The sequence below is a fragment of the Musa acuminata genome, chromosome BXJ2-11 (assembly GCF_036884655.1).
Source record: "Musa acuminata AAA Group cultivar baxijiao chromosome BXJ2-11, Cavendish_Baxijiao_AAA, whole genome shotgun sequence".
In the NCBI taxonomy this organism is placed as follows: domain Eukaryota; kingdom Viridiplantae; phylum Streptophyta; class Magnoliopsida; order Zingiberales; family Musaceae; genus Musa; species Musa acuminata.
This window is the reverse complement of record NC_088348.1, coordinates 28,038,035-28,056,269: the sequence shown is the minus strand read 5'-3', so window position 1 is coordinate 28,056,269 and position 18,235 is coordinate 28,038,035. Positions and strand designations below refer to the sequence as shown.

At 42.8% G+C, this 18,235-nt stretch overlaps 2 protein-coding genes across 3 annotated transcripts; one reads left to right on the top strand and one right to left on the bottom strand.

Moving 5' to 3' along the window:
• Positions 1–27: 27 nt before the first annotated feature.
• LOC103971772 (pentatricopeptide repeat-containing protein At1g79490, mitochondrial) lies at positions 28–2,683 on the top strand. The gene has a single exon (XM_009385886.3). The coding sequence runs from the start codon at positions 57–59 to the stop codon at positions 2,451–2,453; it is 2,397 nt and encodes a 798-aa protein (XP_009384161.2). The 5' UTR covers positions 28–56; the 3' UTR covers positions 2,454–2,683.
• A 1,300-nt stretch (positions 2,684–3,983) lies between these two features.
• Positions 3,984–17,563, bottom strand: LOC135627078 (GTP-binding protein ERG-like). 2 transcript variants are annotated; one of them, XM_065133037.1, is made up of 9 exons: positions 16,946–17,559; positions 15,990–16,079; positions 6,596–6,744; positions 5,977–6,135; positions 5,831–5,897; positions 5,304–5,411; positions 5,089–5,228; positions 4,798–4,933; positions 3,984–4,376 (listed from the first exon to the last, which is right to left on the bottom strand). In XM_065133037.1, the coding sequence occupies exons 1-8, from the start codon at positions 17,471–17,473 to the stop codon at positions 4,834–4,836; spliced, it is 1,341 nt and encodes a 446-aa protein (XP_064989109.1). In that variant the 5' UTR covers positions 17,474–17,559; the 3' UTR covers positions 3,984–4,376; positions 4,798–4,833. The 2 variants fall into 2 exon arrangements, with proteins under 2 accessions (XP_064989109.1, XP_064989110.1); XM_065133038.1 differs by lacking the exon at positions 15,990–16,079 and having other exon boundaries at positions 16,946–17,563.
• Positions 17,564–18,235: the final 672 nt, after the last annotated feature.

Here is an 18,235-nt window from a genome sequence, read left to right as displayed (position 1 = left end):
CACGAGGTTAATTCCGGCCGTTGTTGCTCTGTTCCCGTCGCTCGATCAATCTCATAATGCTTCTCCGTCTCCGCAGCCTCAACCTCTCTCAGCCTCTACCTCTCTTTCTCCGCCGCCCTAAAACCCTAAACCCTACCCTTCGCTGCCTCTCCTCCCCTTCCTCTTCCCAATCCCAAGGCCCGCTTCCGTCGTCGGAGCCCGCCGAATGGACGGACGAGATCGTCTACCTGGACGAGTCGGGCGATGTCATTTGCTCCGGCCGCGGCCTCCGCCCCGCCGAGCCCGGCCGAGACGCCCACGTCCTTGACGGCGGCCTTCTCCGCCCCATCCCCCGTTCCGCCGCTGCCTCTAAGCTAGTCGAGCTCGCTCGCCGCTGGCGCTGGGGCCCCGACCTTGACGCCCACCTCGATCGTCTCCCTTTCCCCCCAGACCCTTCCCTCCTCTCTGTCGCCCTCGCCGCCCTCCCGGCCGCTGACCCTCAGCCGGCCCTCTCCCTCTTCCGCTGGGCCCGCCGCCAACCCTGGTTCGCCCCGTCCGACTCCACCTATGCCCTCCTCCTCGATCGTCTCTTCGCTGCGGCAGACTTCGATGCCATCCAGTCCCTCTTCGATGACATCCTCAAAGCTGCCACCTTTGACGATGCCGAGCCCTCTTCGACATCTTTCTCCTCTTCCCTCAATCTCGTGGTCCAGTATCTGTGCCAGGCTTCGAAGCTGGAGATCTCCTTTTCCTGTTTCAAGAAACTACGAGACGCCGGATTCAGGGAATTCAACACCCAGACTTACAATTCTCTCATCACCCTCTTCCTATGCAAAGGCTTGCCCTTTAAGGCCTTCGAGATCTACGAGTCCATGGCGAGTAGCGGTTGCTCGCTCGATGCCTCCACCTATGATCTGATGGTTCCTGCCCTCGCCAAGTCTGGTCGGCTTGATGCTGCCCTCCGTCTCTTCCAAGAGATGAAGGCAAAGGAAGGCTCCGGTAGGCCAGGGCTCCCGATATATGCGGCCCTGGTGGATTCCATGGGGAAGGCTGGGCGGCTGGATGCAGCAGTGGGGCTGTACCAGGAGCTGCAGTCAGTCGGATATAGGCCGTCGGTCACAATGTATGTATCCATGATCGAGTCTTTGGTGAAGGCCGGGAAGCTCGATGCTGGCTTAAAGCTTTGGAACGAGATGAAAGGTGCTGGCTTTCGTCCAAATTTTGGTTTGTATACGATGATGGTCGAGTCCCATGCCAGATCGGGGCGGCTTGAGACGGCTGCCTCCATCTTTGCTGATATGGAGAGGTCAGGGTTCCTCCCAACACCATCCACTTATGCTTGCCTCATTGAGATGCACTCTGCTGCTGGACAGGTGGACCCTGCAACGAGGCTTTACAATTCGATGACCAATGCTGGACTTCGGCCGGGATTGAGTACCTTTACATCCCTGTTGAGCGTTCTTGCTAATAAGAAACTTTTGGACTTGGCTGCAAAGGTTCTCCTTGAGATGAAAGCTGTTGGATTTGCTGTGGATGTTAATGCCAGTGATGTGCTGATGATATACATCAAGGGTGGGTCGACAGAGCTGGCTTTGAGGTGGCTGAGATTCATGGGTTCTGCTGGAATCAGGACCAACAACTTCATTATAAGGCAGCTTTTTGAGTCTTGCATGAAGGCTGGGCTTTATGATTCTGCACAGCCATTGCTTGAGACCTATGTGGGATCAGCTGCAAAAGTGGATTTGATACTCTACACTTCAATTCTTGCACATTTGGTCCGCTGCAAGGACGAGAAGAATGAGCGGGCTATAATGGACATCATGAGTTCGGCAAAGCACAGGGCTCATGAGTTCATGTGTGGGCTCTTCACTGGACCAGAGCAGAGGAAGAAACCTGTGCTATCGTTTGTGAGGGAGTTCTTTCAGGAAATTGATTATGAATTAGAAGAGAGTGCCGCAAGATACTTTGTTAATGTGCTTTTGAATTACTTGGTGCTAATGGGCCAGATGAACCGAGCCAGATGTGTTTGGAAGGTAGCCTATGAGAATAAGTTGTTCCCCAAGGCTATTGTCTTTGACCAGCATATTGCATGGTCTTTGGACGTGCGAAACTTGTCTGTGGGGGCAGCTCTGGTGTCCGTGGTGCATACACTGCATAGGTTTAGGAAGAGGATGCTGTACTATGGTGTGGTGCCTCGACGCATAAAGTTGGTGACAGGCCCCACGCTGAAGATGGTTGTGGCTCAGATGCTTCGATCGGTGGAGTCACCATTTGAGGTGAGCAAGGTCGTGCTCAGGGCTCCAGGGGATTCAGTCCTGGAGTGGTTCAAGAAGCCTATTGTCCAACAGTTCTTGTTGAATGAAATACCATCAAAGGCAGATGTTTTGATGCACAAGCTTAACGTACTGTTCCCGAGCTCTGCACCAGAGGTTCGGTTACTTTCTCCTCCCAAGCCACTAGCTGTGTCAAGGTAATGTGCTAGTGAAAGATGTACATGATTCATATTTATATTAGGAATGAAAAAAGGGGGGCATTCTCAATGATGAATGTTCTGCCTGCATTTTGCAATGACAGAATCACCGCTTTATGTGATCATAGGAGAGGAAATATAGATTATGGCTAGTAGCTTTTTTTTTTATTGTAATAAAGTTCCAGATACTTTCTTATAAGCTCTTTTAATTAGATCATGAATTGTTCATATAAATCTGACTCTCTTGATTTGTCTACAATAGTCAGCAAAATATAATCTTGAATCAGCAATCTTGTTTCATGTTTTTCTTTGGAGTTGAATTATTTGGTTTCCTACTAAATCAGAGCTAGCTATAGTTGAGGATAAGAAGAAAGGTATTCATTCATTGTGGTCAGGGCATGGCCCGAGAACACGTTTAAGTGATTAGTAAGAGAGCTCAACCTGTGTTCAAAGTGTTAGTCTGGGGATAGGAAGACACACAAAGACTTGGTCCGAAATAGTCCAAAAGGATCTTGTGGCACTTGAGCTGTTTAGAGGATTTTAACCTAATCAACTACTACTAGTTGGAGACAGAAGACCTAGTTTCTATCCTTGTGTTGTCTTATGGTATGTGTATTTTCACATCAACCTCATATGACTCCCATCCATGTACACTCTGGAGAACAGCCTTGATCATCTCAAGGAAGTCTTTAAAATGATCATGTAGCAGTCCTTAGCATATTACCTGGTTCGCATTTCCTTTTTATTCTGACGGAAATACTTTAACATGAATATGCCATCTGAGTATTCTTCTGGATCAGTGATCACTGCACATGTAGTCGCAATTGCATTTGTAGTCAAGGGAATAGGTGCTGCATGGGGGTGAAACAAGTCTCTGCCATCACTGCCATGGCAAATGCTGTCCTGGACATCCAAACCTATATTTCCTTGTTAGATTTCCAACCCAAATTAGTCTTTTGCCGAAGCTGTTGCTTAGTGTGCACTTTTATCTTACATTGGTCTCGTTCAAGAATGAAAATGAATTGTTATCTTTCTTTTCGTTTCTTAACTTCACATGAAGACTATTTCATTTTTTTCTTGTTCTCATCGTTACGTCATAAAACCCTGTGATCGAGTTGAACTTTGTATCAAACTCTTTATGCAACATTTTTACAGATTGGAGTAGAAATAATTGGTAAGACAACCGATGCTATTCGTGTGTCAGACCTTTGCTTCCATGATGTTATCGTGCGTTGCAAAGTGGCATGTGTTCTTAGTTATGGATCGATCTTCCTGATGGATGATGTAAACGATATGCAGTTGTCATGTTGACTCTTATTTGATTATATTTACGGTGATATATCTCGTACTATGAATTCTTTGGGACTGACTCCGACCTCGGCAAGATTATGACTTCTCCTTGAAGCCATGGATCACAAACAAACACTTAATTTGTTTAGCATGAACATAGTACATATTAAGAACGTTGCTGATATCCTGTGGCTATCTGAAACATATCCTTTGTCACAGCAAAAAGAGCCAAAACAATATGCTATGAGTTTAAATGCCTCCATTACAACCATGTGGGAGAAGATAAACACCATTATATCCAACATAAATAACAGAACAACATGATTGTTCCATTCCGTAAGGAAAAAAAATGAAACAAGAGCATGCTACATGGTAAGATTATTAATTTAGGCATTTTACATGGATGTGGAATTGAAGCCGGGCTTTAGAAACAAAACTCAAGCCGTAGATATCAAGATGGGGGAATCTCGACAGGCATCCGAAAGCAGTCTATGAGCTTGAATCCATGCAAGTTTGATAGCATATCTGGAAATCCTCACACTGGAAGTTCAATTCAAGAGCAGGTTCGCTTCAACCAAAGAGAGGATGAGTTCTTTGCAGACTGGAATCACGGTGAGCTGCTTTATCACTTGATGCCCTGTTCAAGTAGTGTGTGCATTAACAACCTTCTGGATTCATGGCCTCAAAATACCACAATTACATCAACCAGGTACTCAGATATTGTAGCAGTTTAAGTTGTGATACAAGCAATTCCATGGTGAATAATAAACTAATTTTACAAATATCTGGCAAAAGCATGAGAGAAGAAACAAGATGAAAGGTTTAAAGATGCACTTAATTATGATCGACATCTTGGCAGCAACTAACTTAGTTTTAACTAAGCAACATGCATATAAAACACTGACAGTTTACCTCCAGGGGTATCATTAAAAAGGGTGTTAGACTGATGAAGTTACTGTCAGCATTCCGAGATTTTTCATGAATGCATTAGCATGAAAAAGAGTTCTAACAGTGGGATGCTACATAATGAAGCAGATAGCAGAAGAGCTTGTACTCACACGTTTCGGGTGTCTTGCATAGAAACAATGAGATATTCATGCATTCCTTTTTCGAGCTACCCTAACTTGGAGGATGAGATGAACATTTCTCTTAAATATTGATCTCAACTCTTCGTTGGCTTCAATGCCTATTCTCCTGTTCACACAAGAACAATAGACAAGAAATTGAGCACTTATTCCTTGCATAAAAAGATTTTAGTAAACCAATATGACAAAAGAAAACCCACAAACTGACTATAATCTCCATCTAAATAAGGGTAATGGAACAAAGGGTGGTGACAGAAACAATACCCAATTTTAGAGCCATTTTTTCCAACAAGAATCTGGCGCTGGCTCGGTTTTGGTGTGATGAAGTGTTGCTCCACCCTAAGGGAACCATCTCTTAGTTCCTTCCAATCCATCAACCGGTGTTCAATAACATAAGGAATTTCCTGAAAGAGAGTGTCTTAGCATCTTTCTGACAAGCAAATAAAACATGCTAACTTCACAATTACACTTAATGATACCTGATGAATATGATCTAGCATCTTTTCCCGCACAACCTCCAGTGATATAGTTTTCATTATTTCTTCACTCATGGTGGTGGGGTCTTCATCCCAAGGTCTTTTAACTGCCTGCATACATCAAAGCAATAAGAATCACCTAAATAAAGTGCAATTGATATTCAACTAAAGAAATGGAAAATAAGATACCAAGATGTAACATTTGATGTCTGATAGGAGTTCAGCATATTCTATCACATTTTAACAAGACTCCTCATGTCCCACTATAATTTGCTTACTGTTTGCCACAAGACCTGAGTCTCAAATCTTTATCACAAATGTTAACAAGTCTGCAGCACCACTAGATTCTTTTTGTCCCCATTAGTGGTACCTAATACTAAGCTTCCTACAGTCGATTATAGTTTTCAGATAATTCTTGGTTAATTTGTGTAGTGATCAAGAATGTGATAGACATGACTAGTTTTCGTCATTGGTTAACAATAGTATTGAATTACCACAGCACCACATGATGCATAATCAGCATAAAGTACCTGATCCATCAGATACTGAACAAGGTCTTTGATTCCTGAACCTTTTAATCCAGATATCATAAAGTACCTAAAAGACATGAGATATCAATGAAGAAACAAGCAATTTGATCAGTATTAATTAGACCTTACAACAAATTTTCACCTACTTATCATATCCAGGAAGATCTGCAAATTCTTTGGCAACTTTTAGCAAGTCTTTCTTGTCTTCTACAAGATCAACTTTGTTCATACATAACACCCGCTTTTGCTTAGAGTGAACCTTTTCTCCCATTTGTTTAATCAACTTGATCACCCTTGTGTCAGGCCTGCGTATAAGGTCAAATAGCAATGAAGATTTTTCATAACCGGATCTCTTGTCATTTGATGTATTCTAAGTAAATTTCTTACCCAAAAAAAAGACACCGAGGTATCTAACATGCTAGTACATACATAAAATGTTTGTTCCAAGCATCAAAAACTGAACAATTGCAAATACTTCCAAATCTCTGAATCCATTTTTGTATTGCCTAGCCAAAGACTGCTATGAAAAATCTAAGTTGAGTGATGCTTAGGTGAAGATTTTATCAAATGTTCATTTCTCTCATAAGAGATATTTGTAATACAAGACGTTGAACTCATTGGTAGATGCTGAACTAAACAAGTTAGACAGTAATTTAGAGGACAAATTAGAATAATAAAAAATTCCTGTGAATGTCAATTCAGTTCTGGACTGCAGATGACAAAATTTACAAGAAAAAGCCTCATATTGATATCATGATCACTTACATGGTCAGATGCCTATGTACGTCAAACATCATTATCAACAGATCATATAGTCCAATAGAGCTCCAAGCACTTTCTACACGAACTTTAACATCAGTCCTGTAAGGGTATCCATGTTGGCCTATCATGAGACCTGGTGTATCAAAGAAACACTGTGGAGGAAGGCTATTAATATAACTGGTTTAACAATAGATATAACACATAAAATAAGTAAAATATGTTTATATTTGCTTTGTGGATTGATACTGATAATGCTATTATCACAATCAAATAAACCGAAGGTCCACATAAAACAAAGAGTATTCCAAACTTGCAACACTTGGTACAAAACCCTCTAACCTAAAAAAAATCATGCTTTCTTATTTAATGTATTAAAGCCATTCTACCAACACAGACTCGTTAAACATCAATTGTGAAAGAAACAACAAGATGAGGCTTGCCTTCAAAGCAAGTTTTGCCACGGGATATTATATCCTCAAAACACTATGTGACATGCTAGTCACTTGTCAAATACTGGTTGGATCAATATGCACCAACCTGTAGTCACCATTCCAGTGATAGATCATATAACTAGCACCGGTTGGTATCAATATTTTATTATTATTTTTTTCAGAGATACCAGCCATACATATCAGTATAGCTCCTAGTACACTGATACCATACCAGTTTGGTAGTTGTGAAAATTGGAGTTGAACCACTATCTATAATCTTGGACTCTATATTACTGAGGATCTATGACTAAACCTCCAACACTCATACTCCAAATGCACAAGATCACTAAACAAGAGATACATAAAGTCATTAACATCTTTAATAAGCTTACTGAGGCCTACTAACATTGCATGTCCAGTACAATTTTGATTCATTATATAAAAAACAATGTACTGCCTTAAAAATATCTAGTGCTCACACATCCGTATATATGTGATCAATAAGATACACTCTGCATTCTAAACAAATGTATTTCATTCCAATAAACCAATCAATAAGACTTCATCATTAAGTCCTTGTACCACAATTTAAGTTTACGGTTCACTTGAGCATTTTCATTCCACATCTAGAGTGATCCAAGCTCAACTAACATAGCTTTAAGCAATGTTGTCAAAAGCGCTAAGTGCCAAAAAGAGCTATGATCCCAAAATGCCCAAGGTGCTAGGCACTTGCCCAAGCAAAATAAGACACACCTAAATATTATAATTTAAAAATTATATATCATGATTAATAAAAATAAACTAAAACTAAAATAAGACATCAAGAGGGAAAGGACGCTTAAGTTGGCTAAACTCCTTGAATCTCGCTTTTAGTTTCATAAAGGGGTCAATTTGATGAATAGCCTAGTGAATACTTGCTTCCACCAGCGCACTTGGCCTAGTTCTTTTTTTCTATTTATTCAGTCCTATAAGCAATGGTAGGGATGACACAAAGCATAGTCAATAAAGCCGCAGGAAGCAAAGGCAACAATAAATAGATACATGGGTCGCATAAGGAGGGGAAGAGAGAAGAAGCAGCAACAACAGAAGAGGGAGGGAAAGAGGGAAGAAGCAGCAACAAGAGAAGCGGCATCGAGGGGGGGGGGGGGGGGGGGGGGCAGAGAGCACCTGTGACAAGGCGTGCTGTCACGGACAAAGTTCTAAACAGGATGTTTGATGTAATACTTATGTATGTCTGTGTCATTTGGTTTGTTCATGCTTTGCACAGCATGTAGAGGGACGATCGAAGGCTTAAAAACCCTACTTTAGTTGGGTTTGGTGGCCTTTTTAGGCTTGTAAATAAATGTTGAGTCATGTGGACACTTGTGAGAGATATTCGGTCTATAGTGGGCCATTTTGACCCTTTGTTGTGCAACTGTTCAGAGCTTGTAAAGTCTGTTTATAATTTGCATTGTCTATGAAGTGTTTCCTGGAATTTTTGCTTGTGGATCCCGAGTGAGGCACTTTCTCTAACCTGTTTTCTCTTTTGTAGGTCCTAAGGGACCATGGGAGGTTTCGGGGAGGCTGACCGATGCGAACGGACACGCAAGGGTGTCGCACGACTTAGGCAAAACCAGCTAAGTCCGTGACAGATGGTATCAGAGCGGGACAAGCACTCATAGAAACACTTGGCATGCAAACGTGGGGGACCTAGTGGGGCTGCGTTGAGGGCAACTAGCACGCGCGACCATTTGGGGGAAAAACGGGCATGGAGATGTAAGGAAAAGGAGTCGCGCAGAGGAGTGGGCATCTGAGAGTGGCATTCAGAAGAATGGCCAACCCTTCGCGCAAGAGACACCACGAGGACAAGCAAGCTGGGAAGAATGCGGAGCGCACAAAGGTTGGGATGGCTGAGTTTGAGCTACGGCTCAATGTTGACAACTATACTTGATGGTGCTCAAGGCAAGCGAGGCGCTTGGTAAAGGATGAGACCATACAGGGTGGAATGAGTTGCTCGGCGACCGAAAGAGTTATGCAAAGCTCACAGAGGTGAGGGGAATTGCTAACTCGAAGAATTCGGTACTCATGCTTGGGTTTGTATATGGACGATGGAATGTTCGTGACCATCCCAAGGCGACCGAAACTCGGCGCCATGGAGCATTGAAACTTTCCCTTCGGCATGTGAAGGATACATCCGTAGGAGGCTGAAAGTGTGCAGCGAGTTCAACATGTTGCTAGGACTTGAGTGGTGCAACGGGAGCTGTATTGACGTGGAGTCACAATCTAGCAAGTGCGTTCAGCAAATCAGAGTAGTCCAAGGGGATGATGGTCTCCGAAACTTTCAGAGAGAAAGAAGCGTAAAGAGATGTTGCTCCAACGGGACAGTTATCCAGGAGGGATAGATCCCAGTTCTCTAGAGGGAGAATCATGTGCAACAGACCACACATGTTGAGGAGTACCTCAAAAACAACACTCCACGAAGCTCAATGGACCGAGCGAGCGGCAAGGAGTCATCGCATGATCTCGCTTGAGAGAATGCATTAGTGGATGCATTGCGAGATCAAGTGGGGGAGCGACCAAAAGCAACACAAATGAAGGCACACTTAGAGTCGATATGGAGATCGGACTCTAGGGAGGGCTGACCCGTGGAATGGTGGGCATGAGGGCCACCGTCAACTCAATGCAAAACGAGGAGCGAAGCAACTTGGGTGTAACTTGGCGAAGTACCCAAGCCGCATGAAAGGAGCCGGCATAGAAGATGGAACATGGAGCGGAGGCACAAAGCTTTCCTTGGACAAAGGTCAAGGACATGAACTCTTACAGAGGCAAGAGCAGGATCATGTTGTTCCATGGGTCCTTTATTCTGATGGAGCAAACTCATCTTACATGGTGCCAAAGACGAAGGGAGCTTATGGGCACCTACACCTTATCTCGGAGAAGCATTTGACAGAGGAACTAAGGCGACTCAACTTGCGGAGGCGAAGTTGGGTTCAGAAGGCCTTGGCACGGGGCAAGAGGACGTGGAGGCGGGTACTCTTGAAGAATATGCCATAGTGTTGCCATTCAAGTTGTCATGAAGGAAGCAGTGCGCAACGAAGATTGTGCTGGTAGGGGCAAAGGCCCAAGATTCAGACAATGGTGCACCATTTTTAGCGAAGTCGGTGGACTTCGGGAGCCACTAGGCGACGGACTATCCTAGAGCGGTGCTTCATCTAGGTATGACCCAAGAGCGGGTGGATGAAGGTCGATTGCCAAAGGAGCGAACAAAATCGAAGGTGGAACAGACCCTACGATGTATTGGCAGAGGCCACACATGGAGGAATTACAATTCGAGTTCATCCCACAATGATCATAATGCAATAGAAATGTCACCAAGAGGCGACATGGTACAGCGGATCGTGGTGGAACAGTTCATGGCAATGCGATACATACGACATAGTCCCGTGAGGGACTGTATCATACGGAGGTATGATCGAGAGCTACTGGAAGCTCCATTTCGGTGAACAACACGACGACAAGGAGTATGGATTCAAGGAGTGAAGGCCATGGTATCATAAAGACGGGTCTTCCGTGCGTGCATCGAATTTTGCATCGGATGAAAGCCTTGGTCATCAGCATATGGGGGCCGTGTTCCACCAAGGGAAAAGTTCGAATGCAAGTACTAGTAAGTCCCATGGGAGGGACTTGATCATGCAGATGTATGATCGAAGCAGCTGGAGAGTTAGACTACTCCAGGATCCATATTCAATTAAGGGAGCCCGGCAAGTCAGAGGACAAGGTCGAGTAAGCGAACGTTGTTACCAAAGAAGCTAAGGAGAACAGAATCGGTGCAAACCCTACAACGTGATGGTAGAGGCCATGCATAGGAGTTGCAATCTGTCTTTCCATCGACCAAAGGGAGCTGCTTGGAGAACACAGAGGTGTTGAAGCAAGAGGTCAAAAGGGATGAGGAAACGACAACGAATCCAGAGGGACTTAGCTACTCAAAATCAAGCATCAGTTAGAATGGAGGTGGACTCGGAGGAGTGCCACAGAGACATATCTACTGATCGTGAAGAAAATGGATGCAGATGCGAGGCGACGGATAGTAGGGCCATGGGCATGGCAGCACCATGATACCGCAGAGGCGAGACTTCTGTGAAAGTCATTGATCCCTTGCTCTCATGGAGGGAGAACGCTTTGTCGTGAAAGGGGCCGAGGAGGTGAAGCATGCAGAGGCAAACTCCAAGTACCGAGACAAGGCTGAAGGGCAGAGGCCAAGGAACTTCGTAAGATCGGTGTCAACGAGCTTCTCATAAAGATACCCGAAAGTGAAGGACTTCGGGTCACGCAAGAGTGCACGACCAAGGAACGAAGTAAGCAGTACGCGGTGTTATACCTTTGTTACTCAATGGAGTAGGCAGCAGGGTTGATGGAGAAGACGGTACAATCCCAGAAGCAACCAAATCTATTAGAGAATTACTCTAAGTTGGGGTGAAAACTTCCTGCATTCCAGAAGTTCGATAGCATTGAGAAGGTGAATCACAGTAGCTAACTCAATACAAGGAGTGTAAACACTTCGAGTGCTTCAGAAGTGTGAGCAAAGAGCAAGCGAAAGTCAATAACCAGCTCGATGCATGGAGTACAACCCTTGAGGAGGCGGGTGAAGTCAAGTAACCATTGCCTTCTCAACTCTTAAAAGAATGGGCGAAACCGAATACTCCAATTCTCTTATCTATCCAACAGAGGAGCATTGCATAGGTTCAAAGACCCTTCGAAGATAATGAAAGACAATAGTTATCAAATCCTCACCAATGGTGATCAGTGCTATTGAGAGTAGATTATCCGCTTTATTTCCCAACAGAATGCCAATCGAAAGCGGAAGTGATGCAAATATACTTGGAAGTGACAACTAAACGAAAGAAGAGTCGATGGACATTTTGTAGAGGAAGGACCCAAAACTTCGAAAGTTTGCAAGGCGATGCTCGTTAAAGCTCCAACAAGCATCCACTCAATTCAAGCAACATGAGACATTTGAGAGACTGGCGCATAGTAAGGATGGTCTTTTCCTTCATCTGGAGGATCCACAGGAATCAACAAGGATCAATACAACTCAGCCAACCCCACATTAGAGTCAAAGTCATTGGCGAGTTGAAACAACATAGCGGATCAAAAGTTCGACTATTCAACAACAACAGCGGAGAGCAGTTGGGAGCCAAGAGGCACATTGCAGCTAGTGCAGTGTCGGCAAAAGGCTTCAACGAGGACGTCGAAGGAATAAGTGAGGGAGAATGTCACGGACAAAGTTCTAAACAAGATGTTTGATGTAATACTTATGTATGTCCGTGCCATTTGGTTTGTTCATGCTTTGCACAGCATGTAGAGTGACGGTCGAAGGCTTAAAAACTCCATTTTAATTTGGTTTGGTGGCCTTCTTAGGCTTGTAAATAAATATTGTGTCATGTGGACACTTGTGAGAGATATTCAGTCTGTAGTGGACCATTTTAACCCTTTGTTGTGTAACCATTCAGAGCTTGTAAAGTCTGTTTGTAATTTGCATTATCTATGAAGTGTTTCCCGGAATGTTTGCTTGTGGATCTCGAGTGAGGCGCTTTCTCTAACCCGTTTTCTCTTTTGTAGATCCTAAAGGACCATGGGAGGTTTTGGGGAGGTTGACATTTGCAGACGGACATACAAGGGTGCCACATGACTTAGGCAAAACCAGCTAAGTCCGTGACAGTGCGGGGAGATGAAGGGTTGCAATGAACAGGGTAAAGGCAGAAGGGAAGAGGGAGGAGGAGAAAGAGAGAGATATACCGAGAGGGGAGGGGAAGAAGCTACCATCGCTACTGCCAAAGGAAAAAGCCATCGCTACCACTAGAGGAAGATGTTATTGCTGTCGTTGTTCGCTAATGGGAGGAAGCCCACCGCTGTGTAGAAACGTAGTGGGAAAGAGACAGTTCTGTGTTAGGGCATGGCTCGCGCGAGGTGTTGATAGTTCTATGTTTCCTGGTTCAATTGAACTAGAGTGACTTAGTTCGATTGAGGCTCAACTTGGCATGAGTCAAACCAGGCGAGCGCTCAGCTTGCCTAGCGCACGCCTGGGCCATGCTTATGTGAAATCGCCCGCCCAACCTAATAGGCGGGCACTCAAGCCACGCCTCACCTTGCCTGGGTTCCTAGGCGAGCACCTGAGCATCCAATGACTTCATTGGCTTCAAGCAATCCAACCATTTAAATCGACTCGACTTTGCTTATTATTCCTTGAATGCACCATACAATTGCACTTTATGCAAAGCCACATTGCTCATTCTCATGTCCATCAAATTACCATTATGAACCCATGTATAAAAAAACAAATCCACAACTCTTTACAAGGATGTTCACTTACATTTAATTAACCCTACTTCATAGAATGATTTCAATACTTTGTCAGGCTCCTGAAGCCCATAGACTAGAAAAATAGTCTCATTTTGAATACTGAAAACTTACTACACAGGTATATCAACTAAAGTTTGACTTGCATAATTTCACCAAAAATTGTAATAGCAACATAGTTTTCACCAAAAATGGCAATGAGAATTCATTGCCATGTTAAGCATGACAAAGTTGCCAATGGGGTCATCGCTGTACTAAATAATTGTCTGCACAAGTTAATGATTATGCTTTTAATCCCTTGATCAACTAGTTCTAAATGATAAAAATGAGAATTGAATGCTTGAGATACATACAAACATAAAAAACTTACTATTGATCTAGAACAGCTATTTTCAGTAGCAAACAATTATTTCTAAAATATCCTAACCTTTTGCATTTCTCAAGGTTGAATGTAGAATTAATCTGGTCACTGTAGCAAATTATGCACTACAAACAAAGTACCTTGCCAGGACCCACTAACCCTACTGAGATGAGGAAATGCCTATCACTTCATCATTACCCAAAGTTCCCAATCCCCCCTTGACTGTTGATAGATTATATACTAATCAACACATCATCAAGCAATGCTTGCTTAGTTTATACAATGATCACTCAATCCCATCATCACCTTATCAAGGATAACCATGGTTCATGGGGATGAACAACTTGGTCATTGACTCGATTAGACTTAATCAAGTTCAATCCAATTCCAGCCAGTTCAGCAAAGTACTGGTAAATTTTAACTGAGTTCCAGCCAATGGCTAGTTTCTGCTAGTTTTGATCATGTTACAACAAATTCCCGGTATTATAGATGGCTCAGCATGCTGGATTGAGTGACACACTGTTGATTTTGGTTAATCTCAATGGTCCTCATCAAATCCAACAAAATTTTGACTAATCCTAGTTGACATCCTATGTTGTTCGGCTGAAATTGATTCTTTCAGAAAAGATCCGATCCTGTGTTCCATATCAGCCTCCAAACCTGACTATGAACCTGGTCTTAAGAGTCACATTATAGAAGTCCAAATTAAGTCATTTGTATTCATTTTAATTATTCTGTCATAGTGGCTAAACACTATTTTGAACATCCAAAGCTACAAGAAACAATACTTCCTAAGTTATTGAATGCAATCACAAATCAACAAGGACAAAGATGTTACAGGCTAATCCTTCATAACACAAAAACGAGAATGATTTTCTGCAAGGTTTTTAATCTCGTACCGTGCCTGCATAATGAGCGAAGAACATGAAGCAACTTAGGGTTTTTGTACTTGATCGTGGGCGCAAAGGAGAACTCCCCCCACTGATGGGCGAAGTGCCTTAGGGCTGATTGGTACATGCATGAGGGGGAGTGCGGAGGAGGAAGGCTTCCGAAAAGGGAAAGTTCTCGTGGCCCTCCAACACGACCTTCATAAGCGAGCTCTGTTCCGGCTGAATGGAAGGCTTCGGGACCTTCACCAAGTCGGAGGGCAACGCTTACTCCGACTCTTATGTCGTCAACCGAGAGCACGGGTTCGGATGCAAGTGACACTCCAACAACGACTATCACGAGGGCGATTAGTGGTGCAACCTACAGGAGAGTTGCAGCCAGTACGTGTGGCGAAGCAAGAACTAGTACGTCGGCGAGTGGCGAAACAACGTAATATCCAACTGTAGGGCGCTCATCTAGGCTAATGGCAACCGCTACGATGACCACTGAGAGAATGTACTGCTGAAGGGGAGTGGCGTGTTCGCTTAGCTGGCGACAACTGCTATGTAACGCCTGATACAAGTTGGTAACGATCAAAATTTTGATCATTACTGCCAAATATAGCCCTGTATCGCCCGATATGGGGCCAGAAACCTGATACCGTCTGGTAGTGAGTGGTTCACATGCTGGTCTGCTAGCAGACCGATACGTATTGCTCGTACAGAGCGACACGGTACAAAATTAAAAACCCTGATTTTCCTTATGTAGACCTGGGTAATCAATTTAAACACAAATTTGTAACTATTATATAATCAATGCAAAAGTAGGTCTTTTCTCCTACAACTAAATGCTGCCAATATGGTAATGACCTTCTTGCTTGTAAAGGCTAATACAATGCATTTGTTGGTCTCCCTATTTTTTCCTTATGCTATTTTTTATTTGATAATTTAAGAAGTATCTTTTAAAGTCTTGGTGCTTAACGGAAACAAATTCCTTCTATCAATTCCAAGATCCCTAGTTGACTCTTCTCTGTTCAAATCGTACATGTGAATAAAAAAATACATAAACCTATGCTTCCACCAACCCTTTAGTTATAAAATATAATCAATCTGTACTTGCTTTACCAACATATTATGATGTCCATAAGATCAGATTTCCACCATACCCCAAAAATTTCATATTGTGAAGGCACAAACCTGATACTATGAGCTGAGCACTGCATAATTATTCAATGGCAAAGACACCAACTGAGCCATTACCATCTAGTTCTTTATAAAAACTGATTTTCATCAAGCAAAAAAATTTGTACAATCATAAATAATTAACAATATGAAAGTAGAACAAATACGTAAATGCTATTGGCTTTCTGATACCAAAGAAAATGAGAAGGGATGATGCATACTATTTGAGTATTTCCTTTCGTCATCACTCCTAAAATTTCATGAGTAGTTGTATTAGTCTTCCGTGAGACAGCAGCAACCTTTGTTCCAACCTGAGTTTGGTTAATAATAAGACTAGAGTCTTCAATATTCATATGCTACTAAGAATATATGATAAACCAATGAAAATAGATCCCATAGCAAATAGGAGGATCATTTTGTAAGCATACCAAGAACAAGCCAAAAGCTGTGGGAGAGGAACAATTAAAAAAACCAAAGAATGAGGAAAATCAACGTGTAGATGTTACGGAAAAAGCATATGATTTGGAAGTGAAGGAACATAATGCTTGAAAGATATATAAAATCAAAATAGGTATAAAAGTGCTACTAAAGTATTTAACATGAGAGTCATTGCTGGATGAGCATCCAGCATTAATTTCTGCAATAAAGAGCAGAAATGCTTGCTGAAAAAAATCACAGATCAGTGTAGCATACAAATAAGTCACAACACTAGAATATTTCAGAATGTTGCAAAAAGTTACATTCAAGGACCACAATAAATAATGTATCCAGAAAATTTCAGCATATAACAGCACCTTTTCTAAACCAGTCCAAAATTCATTCAAGAAGTACAATAAACACTTTATCATACAGAAATCCTTAGCAGTTCATGGTTCTTTTTTCCCCTTTTACTCTTTCTTATTTGTTCGTAGAAGCAAACAAAATAAGATAATTAAATTAAAAACCAAGACGAGATTTTTTTTTTTGGCGTGAGAAATTAGTACAAAAACCAACACGTTAGTAGTCATCCATATCATTCAAGAAGAGAACGTATCTAGAATGTAATCACAACTCAGATTCCAGCACGACCAACACCAATAACGTCAGTAACTAGAAGCCACCCGAAGAGCAATAGCTGAACGTTGCTGAGGGTCACAATTAATCCAAGATCGAGTGCATAAAAGAGCCACAACTTTACCATAAAGTTCGTCAGGCAAGACTTGCCAGCATTGGGCGCACCAATGATCCCGACCGAGAGCGACCGCTGATCCTCCTCCTTGACCACCATGTCCTCTTCCTCGTCCTCATCGGGCTGACCCAGCGCCGCCTCAAGAAGAGCCCTGGCAAGTCTGGTGGACCTCTCCCTCTCCTCGTCCTCGTCCTCGTCCTCCACCACCTCCGGGTGGCTCCGGCTCTGAGCGGCCGCCTTCCCGAAAAGAACCTCGTCGGCCCTCGCGCGGTGGGCCTCGTCCCAGATCGGCCTCTTGGGGGCGGTCGGAGCCTGGGTGGGAAGGGAGAAGGCGGAGCTGTCGAAGTCAGCGGAGGGGAGGTCGGCGTCGGAGTCGGCGGGGGCGGGGGCGGGGGCGGGGGTTTGGCGTAGGGCGCGGGCGGCGAAGGATCGAGAGAGGCAGGATCGATATAGATGAGAGCTAAGAATCTTAGAAGTAGAAGGAGGCGGAGGAGAAGAGGAGGAGAGAACCCTAGAGATGGCTCTCAAGGCTATCATTACTCCCACTCGCGCCACGACCACCACCACCACCACCAGAGAGGAATAGCGGAGAGAGAAGGGGGGAGGGTTTATTGTTGCTGCGGGTTTTGGGGGTTTCTTATTGTTTCACGTCACGGTTGATTAGGGTTTTCATTATCGCCGTGATTAAAGAAGAGAAAGAAAAGTGTTGGATAAAAGGGCGGTAAATACTATGATCAAAGAGGTTTAATGTCGTTAATTTAATCTTTTTTTTTTTTTTACTTTTAGAATTTTCATACCACATGGTTTATTACCCTCTCACGACAATTAATTTAGTCCTATTTTACTCTCTATTTTTTAAGAGGAGATCATAAAGACACGATATGATAAACTTTGCATGGTAAAAAATTAATATTTTATTTTAATATGTTGATATGTATCGAATACCATTGTGGCATATACGTGAAATATTGCATAAAACATTGGTATTTACACCATAAGAATATTATATATTATTGATTATTGACAAACCCTTTGACATCTTAAAAAGGATTATTTAACGATGACATACATGACTAACTTATCTCAAAATAAAAATTCGAAATATTATTTATAAATGTTTTATATTTAAAGTATTAATATGATAGTAATATATCTAATTAATCGAGACCTCAAGAGGACATGAGACCACATCTGATAAAATTAACACAAAATAATAATTTTAAGATGCAATAATTTTATACAACATTGTCACAATGTCCTAAAATCAAGTTTCATTATCAAAGTAAATACATATATGCA